At 42.3% G+C, this 13,417-nt stretch overlaps 1 protein-coding gene across 1 annotated transcript; it reads right to left on the bottom strand.

Annotated features, from left to right (window-relative positions):
- Positions 1–5,500: 5,500 nt before the first annotated feature.
- Sele (selectin E) lies at positions 5,501–11,160 on the bottom strand. The gene is given in 10 exon segments (XM_052200674.1): positions 5,501–5,558; positions 5,662–5,683; positions 6,492–6,602; positions 7,220–7,396; positions 7,490–8,023; positions 8,126–8,311; positions 9,046–9,234; positions 9,695–9,802; positions 10,240–10,623; positions 11,083–11,160. Coding segments are annotated over 10 exon segments (1,827 nt in total). The 5' UTR covers positions 11,141–11,160.
- Positions 11,161–13,417: the final 2,257 nt, after the last annotated feature.

The raw sequence follows: 13,417 nt of genomic DNA, 5'->3' as shown, positions 1-13,417 counted from the left end.
CCCTTTCCCTTCCTTCCCCTCTCTTCCCTTCCCTTCACATCCTTTCCCTTCCCCTCCCTTCCCCTCTGTTCCCTTCCCCTCCCTTCCCTTCTCTTCTCTTCCCCTCCCTTCCCCTCCCTTCCCCTCCCCTCCTCTCCCTTCCCTTCCCTTCCCTTCCTCTCTCTTCCCCTCCCTTCTCTTCCCTTCCCTTCCCCTCCCTTGGCCTCCCCTCCTCTCTCTTCCCTTCCCTTCCCTTGCCCTCCCTTGCCCTCCCCTCCTCTCCCCTCCCCTCCCTCCTCTTCTCCTCCCTCTCCCTTCCTCTCCCCTCCCTTCTCTTCCCCACATTCCCCTTCCTGCTTCCCTTTGTGTTCTTGTCTTGTTTTTATAAACACCTGGCCATGGGGTAGGCCCTGGTCATACCATAGATAACAACTTACTTCAGAGCCAGTTCCCCTGCTGTTGAACTTTGGTAGCTCTCTGGAAGACTTGACCGACTCAGTTCCTCTCCTCCCTCTTTCCTCGGTCACCCCCTAGTGGAAGTCCTCGTTAAAGGCTCTTCTCAAAGTAAAATCCTAAATAAAATCCCTGGGTTCTAACTTTTGCCCTAGAGAGGACCTTGAGTATAAAGTGTGAAGGAGGTAAGACAGTATATAAAGTTTGAATTCAGCCAATTAAAGGCAACCTGGAGGAAGCCACTGACATAATAGCATCTGCACTGTAAGACGGTTAATAACAATGACAAAAACCAAGGCAAATATGTGTCAACACACACACCCAAACACACAAATATACATTTCAAACAGTAGTAACAATAGCAACACTAGAACTTAGCAGGTCATATTAATTACCTTTTAAAGTCTAAGGTGCTACAGAGGTAGAACTGTTACTAGTCTTGTTTTTTAAAATGTATTTGTTCTTAAGTAATTCCATAGCTTTTTGGTGCTTAATACATCCACATTTCTACTGTCTGTCACCCCCTGGAAACTCACCAAAATATCCCCCAACTGCAGGTGCTTGCTTGCTTTTTTATAATCTATGGAGTCTAAGTAGTGTTGCTTGTTGGAATGTTTACTGATCTTTCTGGGTTGAACTCATTCAGATAACATGCCTATCTCTGTAGTATTTTAGACTTCAAATAGTAATTAATATGACCTGCTAACTTCTAGTGTTGTTACTGTTATTACTGTTTTATATTCATGCTTGTGTGTGTGTGTGTGTGTGCGTGCGTGTGTGTGTGTGTGTGTGTGTGTGTGTGTGTGTGTGTGTGTGTGTTGGCATATACATGCTGTAGTATTTGTCATGTCAAGTTCATGGATGTAGCAGCTCCATAAATAGCTTACGAGGTTGAAACAATGACTGGGCTTTCTGAGAAACAGGAAGTATGGATGCAAGTGAAGGACCAGGAGACCTAGTGATGCAATTCAGCTCAGGATCCACAGCTTGAGAATCAGGGTTATCAGCATCCTAGACCAAGGTAAAATGTATGCCATAGCTCAGAGCAACTAATAAACTAGATGAGGTCTGCCTGTATCAGGCCTATGGGTGAGCTCTGCAATAGCAGCAAGAATGTGTATATTGGTAGAGAAGAACCTCATAATGAATCTAGTTTGAGGGGATTTGGTGGTTTGGATATGCATGGGAGGTAGCACTACTGGGAGGTGTGGCCTTGCTGGAATAGGTGTGGCCTTGTTGGAGGAAGGGTGTCACTGTGGGGGTGGGCTTTGAGGTCCTATGCTCAAGCTCCACCCAGTGTGGAAGAGACCCTCCTTTCAGGATGCCTTTGGATCATGATGTAGAACTCTTAGCATCTTCTCTAGGATCGTGTCTGCTTGAATGCTGCTGTGTTTCCTTCATGATGACAATGGTCTGAACCTCTGAAATTGTAAGCCAGACCCAATCAAATGCTGTCCTTTATAAAAGTTACCTTGGTCATGCTGTCTCTTCATAGCAATGAAACCCTAACTAAGACAGGGGATAATTCAAACTTCAGTGAACTCAGTGAATTAAATGAGCATTAACATTTTTTTTTAAATTACAGCAACTGAGACTGTTATGCAGCAAAGACTTTGTTTTCTTGGCATTGGCAATTCTTTTAGGTGGTTAATATGCTTGGTTATCTCTTGGAATGGGCACAAGAGCCTATATGTATATGACTTCACACACACTAGAACATTGGTGTCCCCAAAAGAGACCACTGTAAGTATTAGCTAGAATGTGGAGAAACTGGGACCCTTCCCATCGCAGGTGTGACTGTAAAATGGAGCAGCCTCTTTGGGAGAGAGCTGGAAGGCTCCTCCAAAAGCAAAGCAGGGTTCCTAAGTTCCTGCCTCCAGATGTGTGCTAATGACAATGGAGAAGAGGTTGCACCTCAACCACACCCTCAGGGCTTTCCGGCAGAGCTTCTCACAGTAGTCACACCATGGAGAACCCTAGAAAACAGTATGCTAAGTAAAAGCAGCTGCTAGGTAGAAGGTCATGGGGTACTTTTATGTATATAAAAATGTACTGACTAGGCAAATCCATATACAGAATGTAGATTAGGATTTGTCATGGAAGGGAGAGAAAAGATTGAGAAGGAACTGCTGATTGACTGGGTTTCACTCTACAGCAATAGAAATGTTGCAGAGTTGGGTATATGGTTGCCTGATATCCCATTTTAAAAGAGGGAATTTGGGGTCAAGGCATTTGGCACGCAAGCCCATGGTATGTAAATAGAGAGCCGACTCCTCAAAGCTGTCCTTTGATTTCCACGCATTCACAGTGACAATTCAGATACCAGACACACGCAAGCACATGCACACAATTAATTAATTAAAATGTAATTTTTATGGCGTGCAGATTTTTATCTGAATGCATTAAAACGTTAAGAAGGCTCAGATACACAAAGATAAGTAGAAATGAATTTATTGCCAAACATTATACTGATGTGTGAATACAATAAGTTTAACATATTTAAATAAATACATACTCTTACACCATAAAATATTTTAAATCATAATTTAAAATACTCTATTAGAACGCAGATATAGACCACCTTTATATTTCACACAGTCATTTCTGATACAAAATATACAAACATTTACATTAGTTTCTCACATTCTCTCCCTCCCTCTCTCTCTCCCTCCCCCCCTCTCTCTGTCACTCCTCTCTCTCTCCCCTCTCATCCTAATGATTAGCACACTTCCTGTTCACGGTTGGCTTTTCCACTGCCACTAATCAACAAGGACCTTTCAAAAAATTTCTTTCTTTAAATCTGTGGCCGCCCGCAGCCACATCTAATATGTTAATTTGAAAGTTGGGACCCTTTTGGCAGGAACAGTTTTGGTACTTACTAACCAAGAGTTTGTCATTGCCAGCTACTGGTGGAATTGCTTAGGAATTTTATTCTCTATAACATAACATAATCATTGTGCACACCAGCTTTCCCCTCCTCTAGAACATATGAACCAGAACAGAATAGCCATTGGACACCATTACTCTTTGAAAGTCCACTGTCTACATCAATTACAGGGTGAAGCCTCATCATGGGTTTAGAATTGGATACAATATATAAGAATCATGTATTTGTTGTGTATAAGAACCACTCTTTTAGGAATCAAAACATGTTCACATTTTGACAGGCTCCTAAATACTTTAAAATGTATTATTTATCATTTATGTTTCTATTAAATCAGAACATTTGATTTCAAGGAAGTTCTTTCTTCCAGAAAAAAACTTAGGGGGAAAACCCCCAAATATACAAACTGTCTCCTCACTTTCTATTCTTTTGATAGTACCATGTCTTAAACCTACTCCCATTAGATGCTCAGTATTTCACACTGATTATGAATTTCTCATTTTGAAAATAAGGTGACTGCAGATATAACATTGGGATTTTCTGATTAAGAAAAGATTTAGGATAACTTTTGCCTTGTGATAGGCCACAGGATTCTGATTTTTTTAAACTCCTTTTGACCCTTGCACTGAAATAAGAATGATGGATATCATGCTAGATTCAATGCCAGGACACAGAGCACAGTGTTGAAGACTACTTCAGTGGCCACTGAATCCCATGGGGATAAAGCCAATAAGTCTGCCTAGCGGTCTTAACATGAAATATTCATCAGGATTTGCATCCTGTACACCTAATGACACTCCTATACCATAACCTGAGAATATGGCAATTTTGCCCTTTTTTCAAGACAGAAATAGAAAATTGTTTGCTCAAAACTGCTGATAAATATTATTTAGCCCTGTAGCAACAACACTGGAGTTAGTTGTTGACATGCTGTGTGGGGAACACGAGAAGGAAACAAAGCAACAAAATGCTGTTCCTATTCCCAAATTCTAGAGGGACTGAGAGTCAGAATGAATTCTGCTGTTCCAGCCCTCCCCCTCCCCAGTCTATTCACTCTCTTTTGAAGAGAGCACTTCTGCCTTCTGTGGCAGCGCGTTCTTGATGCTGTCACTAACTAGGAAAGAGGAAACAGAGTCATTCTGGTAGAGGGCTGGCCTTGTCGCTCAGTTTTGACCCATGGAGTCAGGATGTCAGTTTTTAAGCAGGCAAGAGAGACCAGGATTCTGTAGATGGTGCATTTCCTGCTGTTTTCGGTGTATCATTCTATTTCCCATGATGCTTCTGTGTTCCTGCAAATACAAGCAAGTGTGAGCACCTTCCAAATATCCTGCATGCTGGAAGCAGCAACAAAGCACATCGGTGAGCAGGCTGTCTGTTGGAGGTTGTCCAGACATAAACTCCCAATGCCAGTTTAGTTACGGTGAGACTAGTCTCTATGACACTGTAATAGTAGATATAGGTCCATTATACCTGCTAAACCCTATGGGATATACAACCCAAAGAATGAACCCCGGTGCCCCTCTGGCTTTAACTAATAGTACTATTCAATAGTACTATTGGTTATCACTAAAGACTGTGCTAATGAAGAAATTCGAGGAAGGGAGCCAAATTGAAACTTCTAGTTTCTGTTCAATCTTTCTCTAAACCCAACAGTATACCAGCAACTCTATTCATTAAGAAAAAATTATTTAGAAGGACTTGGATTGCAGACAAACTCTCAGAAGCCATGTGGACATTGAGGATCACAGATTTCAGATGCTGCTAGTGCTGAGCTTTAGAAACTCAGGCAAGTTCCTATAAATTCTGTGCCTCGTTTCCTTCATCTCAGAGGAATGAAAGAATAGCTCTGCTCTCCGAGCCCCTAGCTTAGATTCATGCTCAGGAATCTAATGACTGAATGGGGCTAGTATTCACTACTACCACCGCCATCCATAAGTAAAATGATCCAAGAAAGGCCGACCTCTGCTGCTGCTTCACTTACACACACACACACACACACACACACACACACACACACACACACACATGAGAGAGAGAGAGAGAACTTTCTATAGGTTATCATCAATATGAGGACTCCCTCAAGCCAATGGCAGGTTTGACGGTGTCAAGGAGAAACACCATTTGTAAAGGAGATTTTTCTCTCATTAACATGACCTGCCCAAGTCATACCTGATGGTTTTGAACTTAGACGATGTGAGAAGGCACTTGATAGTTGCCAAACGATTGAAGGCTTTGGCAGCTGCTGTGGAAACATGAGAAAAGGGACATCAAGCACTGCTTTCCCACATGCAGAGGGAAAAAATGTATGTATTAAATAGCATGCTTCATACAAGAAGTCACCTTACCTAGCAGGGACAAATTTCCTTGCTGCAACAGAAAGAAAACTATTAATTGGACTAATGACTTTTAAGCAAATCGAGTTAATTTATTTGGCTCCTCTGGCCTTATACTCTCAGTGTTACAGGGCTCTGTAATAAGCATTTGGTGGCAATTCAGGTAACATGCAGAGAATGAAACACCTGAGGACCATAGCAGCTTTCTGGCACCTGATTCTTCTTCTAAGTTCTCCTAAGAAATCCAAAACCCATACTTTTACATGGAATCTTCTAATGTCTAAATTTCAATTTTTAATTCAAAAACATTTAAATAGTCTGCAGATCAAAAGGATCATGGGTATATTTCCTATTCTTCTGTGTGTGTGTGTGTGTGTGTGTGTGTGTGTGTGTGTAAAACTGTTATTTACACACACACACACACACACACACACACAATTTATAAATTTAGACTATTTAAAGCAATGTTCTCAGTTACTTGAAAGCATTTCACCTATCCTCCCAATAGAATCGTGGTATTACTGTACATTCTGATCGAACATCTCCAAAGATACTATGGAATTTTACGTGAGTCGCGCCACCTAGAGGTAAGCAGTGTTATCACAGTCACCATGGGTTTCCTACAACTTTCAACATTGAGTTTAGTAATAATAAATCCTTGTCCTGAAACTTTTGTTTGATTTCATTGCTATTTACTGGGGTTATTTAATAAACAGGTTCTACTCTATAGATTCTAGTGAAAATTTTCAAGAGGCCACAGCTCATCAGTGAGGGGGGAAAGTACACACACACACACACAAACACTTTACAAATTCATTTTTGGAGTGGATGCCTGAATTTACCTTTCTTCCGAAAGTATCTCATCAACAAGTAGAGCAATGAAGATGACGTCAGGAGTGAGGTTCCTGCTGCAGAAAGTGCGACTACCACGGGATGGGAGGGGTTGGCCGGGGCTGAGGACACAAATGGGAAGAAGACAGTATAAGCAATACTCAGCTTTCCCTGCCGTTTGGCCTCTTCTCTGTATATTTATTACTAGCAGCAGAAGTACCACAAAGCAGAGATGGCATTGAAGATTCCACCAACTCCTCTCAAACAACGGTTGAGGCTGCATCTCAGTGTGCCCAGGTAGAGTGTAGCCTTGTAAAGCTGTTTGACACTATGTCACCACACCTCGGTGTCACCACACCTCGGTGAACACTGAACTACCCCCTGTCTTCTCTCTCACACACTTATTTCCTGCTACTCCTTTCATCTCTAGATCTCCCCTTTCCAATGATTGGAATCCCACCATGAGGGAGCAGAAACAGTTATAACGGGAGAGAAAGAGAGAACAGGGAAGGACCAAGAAATAAATTATAACAGGTGGTGAGTATTGGAGAGGAGAGTGGGGTGTCAGAAAAGAACAGAACATTCTACCTGGTACACTGACATCATTTTCTGTTGTCTTTCTATCCATCTCTGTAGCCTACCACACGGATTTGGACTTAATGGACAGTTATGTCTTTAGTAACATAACACCCCTCCTTCTCTTCACTCCCAAGGCAACCACCATCCATCAATGCATTACCTTCACAGGTAGGCATCATCCCAGACCAGCGTCCCATGGCACCACATGTCAGAACTGCAGAACCATTGAGTGTCCAACCCTCAGGACACGCAAATTCACACACTGTGCCGAAAACTGCTGTCCCGCTGCAGCTCATGTTCATCTTTCCTGGAACATCAAGACTTGAACAATGTACCGCTGCGAAGGACATGTCGATAGTAGAAGTTAGGAAAACCATACAGCAAAACCACTAGGTGGATGTGTGTCTTGAGAGTCTGAACTCAGTGTCACCTTGGCAGGAGGGGACTTCCTGGGTCCACTTTCCCTGGGATGTGCACTCGAGTTGAGCTGACCCACGCAATCTAAAGCCCTCCTTGCACTGAAAGGCACATGCGGACTTGTAGGTGAATTCTCCAGTAGAAGCATGAGCACAGTCCATGACACCATTCTGGGGCTCAGCGACATCATCACATTTCACAGCTGGAAGAGAGAAGCCATCCCGAGCTATAAGCATTGGGCTATAGCAGGTGTCACAGGGTAGCCAGAGGATACCTGATGTCATCACCAGTGGCCAAGATAGAAGATGACAGATTTTTTTAGAAATGAAAGCATTAGAAGAGACAGTTTCTTACTCACCTTTGCACACTGGGATTTGTGGAGTCCACTGCCCTTGTGCGCTGCATTCAACTTGGGCTGGTCCTTGTAATGTGAAACTTTGCTCACAGGTGAAGTTGCAAATTGACTTAAAGGCAAGTTCTCCAGCAGTTGAGTTGCTGCAGCTCACAGAGCCATTCTGAGGCTGAGGGATGGCATCACAGGTCACAGCTGTAAAACAAGTACCTGTTCCGATTAGTAAAGGTGGCTTGGCCATTTCAAGCCTTGGTTAATGAAGAGAATGTGATGAATCTCATTCCAGAAGAACTCTACCTCTGCACGATGGTATCTCATCGTCCCAGATGCCAGATGAGGTGCACTGTAGATTCTGAACTCCAACTCGCCTGTACCCTTCCATACAGTCAAACGTGCACGTTGTGTTCCATGGGTAGCTCCCAGGATTTGAGGAGCATTTCATGACTCCATGGGCAGGCTGGGTCAAAGCTTCACATTCAACCACTGAAGAGATAGATGAAAAAGAGGAGAGAGTTTTACTCAAAGAAAATAGATGTTTTCATCTTCTCTTAAATTAGGGTTTATCAAAGAAGGTGAAACCCATCTTCAAAGGGCATAACCCAAACTCCCGTGCCACTTTTTAATAACATTCAGACCCATAATGGATGCTTTAGTTTTTATTATACTATTCATATTTTCATCTTTTCTCATTAATTTTCACTTTGACTGTGCTGGGTGGTCTCTGATCTATTTTACTACACATGGAAACAACAACAACAAAACCAAATAAATCAACAGCCTCTAGATCAAGATCCATGACTCAGTGTAAAAGCGATATTCGAATACAAAAGACCTGAGCAGCAAAACATCTTTTCGATGGCTCCAGAGAACTAAGATTGCTGGCCAAGGGAAGCTCCTTGATCAATACAGAGCTAAACAAGGTCCCGTTGCATGGGAGGGCCAAACGGGAAAGTCCATGAGAAAGTTACAAGGCTGTCTCGACTGTCTCCATGACACCTTCCTTGTCACCAGAATCTCAGAAATACCCATTTCAAAATAAAAAAAAGGGGGGGGACAAAAAATCCTATGCTAAACCAAACAGGAGAGAGAGAGAGAGAGAGAGAGAGAGAGAGAGAGAGAGAGAACACATTTTTGACAGAATTGGAAAAAGTTACAAGTTGGATAAAAATCTAAGGCAATGAGGAGGAGTAAAAGGTTTGCTGCATTGGGGGAGTTACCATGGCAGGCTGGAGTGGGCGCACTCCACTCTCCAGAGGACATGCACTGTATGGTGGTCGCCATGCTGCTGGGCAGGTAGCCCTTTTTACAACTGAAGGAGCAGGAGGAATTATAGCGGAAGAGGCCGAACGGGTGGGTGCAGTTCGGGATTATATGGTCAGGGTATTCCTGGGCTTCGCAGGTCACAACTGGAAAAAAAAAAAGAATCCAGTCTCACGTGTGCTCATCTTTCCCCTTTCATATGAGAGAGGAGCACTGGTCACCACAGTTATCACCCATTGAACACTTTCTGTGGTGCAGGCTCTATGGAACCATTAGACTATGACGCTCTTTCTATTCTTATTGTCGTAGTTCTCTGGAACCTAAAACACTAAGCTACAGCTAGTGGCCACATGATGTTGTTATGTTTCATGACAACTGGAACTGTCAGTCACCCTGAATGACTACTTTGTCAAGGTATCACAAGTAATATGGAAATTAATTCTGGAGTTTGACCTGGGAGGGTCTAATCTCACAGTCTCAGCTACCATATCACTCTTATTCAATGTGTTCAAGTAGAGGAAATACACGGGCCCGACTGACACACCATCTGGAGCACGAGAGGGTGTTACAATCTTTGGAGAAGGAACAGGTGAGGACAAGACTTACCTTGCGCACAGTTGGGTCCCAGGAAGCCAGGGTGGCACTTGCAGGTGTAACTGTTGATGGTCTCTACACATTCTCCATGACCACTGCAGGATGTGTTGGTACATGAAGCTACAGAAGACACAGTCCGTATGAGGACAGTTGTGAGTTTGTTTGTTTGTTTTTAACTTATAATCGTGTAATCTAGATAGTACCAATGACATTAGTGCTAGAGATTTTGACTGACATGCCAGGCTCAACTGTTGTATATTTTGGTGGTAATGAATGCACATCAGTAGAAGAGCTACAACCAACTAACACATATTTTATGTGAGTATATATACTCTGTATGTTGATAGAACATATAAGTATACATATATGTATAGTTCTTGCCTTTATTCATACAAATCAGCACAAAGAGATGCAATTGCTATTAAAATTGGCTATAATCATCTCTTTGAAAACAAAACAGAAAATGTGCACAGCAGAGACCAATTACTCTACACACTCTAAATCTGTCAGGGTGCCCCCACATGGAACCAGCCTTCCGCCATGCAGAAACTTCATACCTGTGTAGCACAGAGCCAGTTTCTTTTTGTCACATCTCTCATCATTCCACATGCCGGAGTCTTTGAATCTTTGGATGTAGATCTCTACACAGTCCTCATTTCTTTGTTTATTGTTTGGTTCACCTGGTGCCCAGTTCCTAGCTTCCTCCGTCAGAGGCTTCTGGGTCCCTACCCAGATCCACACGTTATTGACTTTTCTGATTCCAATCCAGTAATAATTTGGTGAATATCTGAGGCTGGAGTTTAGGTAGTTGATCTCTTCCTTGTTCTGAATCGCCACCAGATGTGTGTAGTCCCGTTGACAGTACGCACTGGCTTCATCATATGTCATGAGCTCATTGGAAGCATTATAGTACCAAGCTATGCTCTCTCCAGTGAGGAGAACTGGGTTGGGTCAAGAAAGAAATAGTAAAGTTCATAAGCTTATAGGGACCTTTGTGTTGGCTCAAACTATTGCTTTTCAAAGCAAGAAGTAGAGCATCTCAAGGGGTTAGCATTTCTATATATCACAGCATGACTGCACATCTGCTGGTGCCTTGTGGTAACCTCAATGCTATACTCCAACTTCACAGTACAACGGAATTCAGAGAAATCAAACTTTATCGGGTACTATGTGATACCTGCTTGAGACCACTTTCAAAAACCAAATGAGTGAATCTTCACAAAGCCTGATGAGGCCACTTAAGATCCATCCTTCCAACCATAAGATAGAGCCCTGCAGGGAGAGGTCAGCGGTTCTGCTAACCGCCAAGCACAGGACAGCCCCACACAACAAAATATCCTGTTCTTAGAAGTCAATGGCATGAGGATGTGAGCGCCTGGTCTCCCACAACTCCAGCTTACCGAAAGCGAGAGCAGAGAGAAAGTGTGAGGCATTCATGACTCCAGCAGTTCCTTTCATCCAGAGGTTAGCCTGGAGAAACTTTCCTGAGGAGAGAAAGTGCAGAATTAGTCAGAGAAGGAAATTCTAAGTGCGGGTTACTCACACCCTTTTACCATAGCATTTTAAGTGAAAACTGTGAGATTTTAGAATCCTGTACCTCATCCCTGATAGGCATCTAGCATGGAGAATAAATGCAAACTTGAAGATTGCCATCATTTTAAACAAAGAGAAAAGGTAGGTTTCAATTACAACGCTATAACAGTTTAGACAGATCATTTTATCAGCATGCCTTTTTGTATATGTGCACACATATACATCTATGCTTTGGGTCCAAGGCTCTTCTAGTTCAGAATCTGCACTTACTGTTCAATGGAATCGTTGCTTTGGTGTTGGGTTCCTTGGGTGTATTGGTCCTGCTTCTCTCTCTCTGTACTTACAGCAGTTTTGACGTGTAGTCAGTGGAGGACCACTGAGTACTGCTTCTGCTGAGCCTCTTTATAGGGGAGCTGGCTTCCTGTGAGTCATAGGACATTATTATCAAAATCTGGTAAAGAGGAAATTCTCAACTGCATCCAAACATTTTTCTGAGAATATCCACGGAGTTAAAACTCTTTCACGGTGATGTCAGAGACTCTGCCCTTCTAAATTAATCCTTATATTTGCATGCAGTTTTTTCAAATGTGATACAAGTGTGTGATGTTAATTCCTGTGTTATAAAGTCTAATTATCATTATCAATCATGTGTAGAACTTGGTTTCACAAACATAGGCAAGCTAAGAATGTTTTATTACCTATGATCTGTTGCTCTTAATTTTTTTGTGTATAACTGTTGCTTATGCATAAGCACCCAGTTTCTGCTCAGTCACTGCTACCTTAGTCCATCCTAACAGGCACTGTGGTGCAGGGGAGTCATTCATGATCACGTTTCCTCTCATGTTCTATTCATTAGCTATGATGATGTTACAAAAACAGCTTCATTCATATATTCTAAATACTGTCTTGTTTTTATTCAATACAAATTAAATGGGAGATAAAACCTTCTCCCTTCCTGCCATCTTTCATTTTCTGGATATCTACACTGTCTCAATCCCTCATCTCTGCCTACCTAGCTGAATATGGTTATCACTGTCCAGCACATGTAGAAATATGACCCACACACCTCTAGTTATGTTCATGTGCATCTTTAGATATGTATGTGTAGGAAGACTCTTCTCTTTACAAATATCTTCAACCACTTGCTGTTATCTTTCTTTCTGGTACTGAAATCTCTATGTAAACCTCTTTAGAGAGGATTAAAGCGGTGAAGTTGTGCTCATTCATAACATGTCTCTCTGTCTATCTACCTACCTGCCTCAGAGTACAATTGCAAATGTGTATCTAATATTTTTAAAAGCATAGTCAAGTAAGTGTGGCATATGCCTGTCAGCCTGGAACTTGGGAGGCTGACACAGGAGTTTGGGTCTACCCTGAGTTCCAGCCTTGACTAAAGGTGTGAGACATCATCTCAAAATAGAAAAAAAAAATATGCATTGCCTTAAATCTTGAGACAGAATTTATGCGACATGTTGATTAAGTACCTATCAATTCTGTTGCAAATTAGTCCTAAACAGCCCTCAGTCATACATTTGCATTCATGGATTTTTTCATAACTAGATTTCTAGTTCGACAGTGGTGATACAGTATCTGCAGTGACACAGTACCTACTTAGTGACCTAGAGCATGCCAAGTGCTTCCTCTGTGCCATGCTTTATTCATGTTGTCATGGTCATCTGTGTTGTTTCATGATTCTATTGTGAAATGTACCCTATCCTTGCTGCACAGGTGAAAGAATTAAGGAACCAGGTCTTATCTATCTATCCTCTATCTATCTATGCATCTATCATCTATCTATCTATCATCTATCTATTCATCTATCCATCTATCCATCTATCATCTATCTATCTATCTATCTATCTATCTATCTATCTATCTAACCAAGTTTTATTTCATCCAACTGTGTGGAGATACACTGTTGATCCCCAGGTTCCCCTCCCTTGCCCGGATCACGATGACTTCGGTTGTTATGTCCATACTGAGGTCTCTGCTCTTCCTCACTCCCTAGTCTTTACTTTCTTCTTCCTGAAGTTTCTGGATCATTGAAGTTCTCTACCAAGTGATGCAAGGCTTGGGGGCAGAGAAAAGACCCAGGACAGTAAATAATGGGAAAGTGATGCCATGGGGAGAGGCATGCTCAGATAGAGGAAGCAAGTTGGAAAGGGAACAACAAGCAAGGCAACTGTGCCCGGCCTGGAAGGA

This window comes from Apodemus sylvaticus, chromosome 12 (genome assembly GCF_947179515.1).
Source record: "Apodemus sylvaticus chromosome 12, mApoSyl1.1, whole genome shotgun sequence".
Classification (NCBI taxonomy): Eukaryota; Metazoa; Chordata; class Mammalia; order Rodentia; family Muridae; genus Apodemus; species Apodemus sylvaticus.
This window is presented reverse-complemented; position numbering and strand designations above follow the sequence as displayed.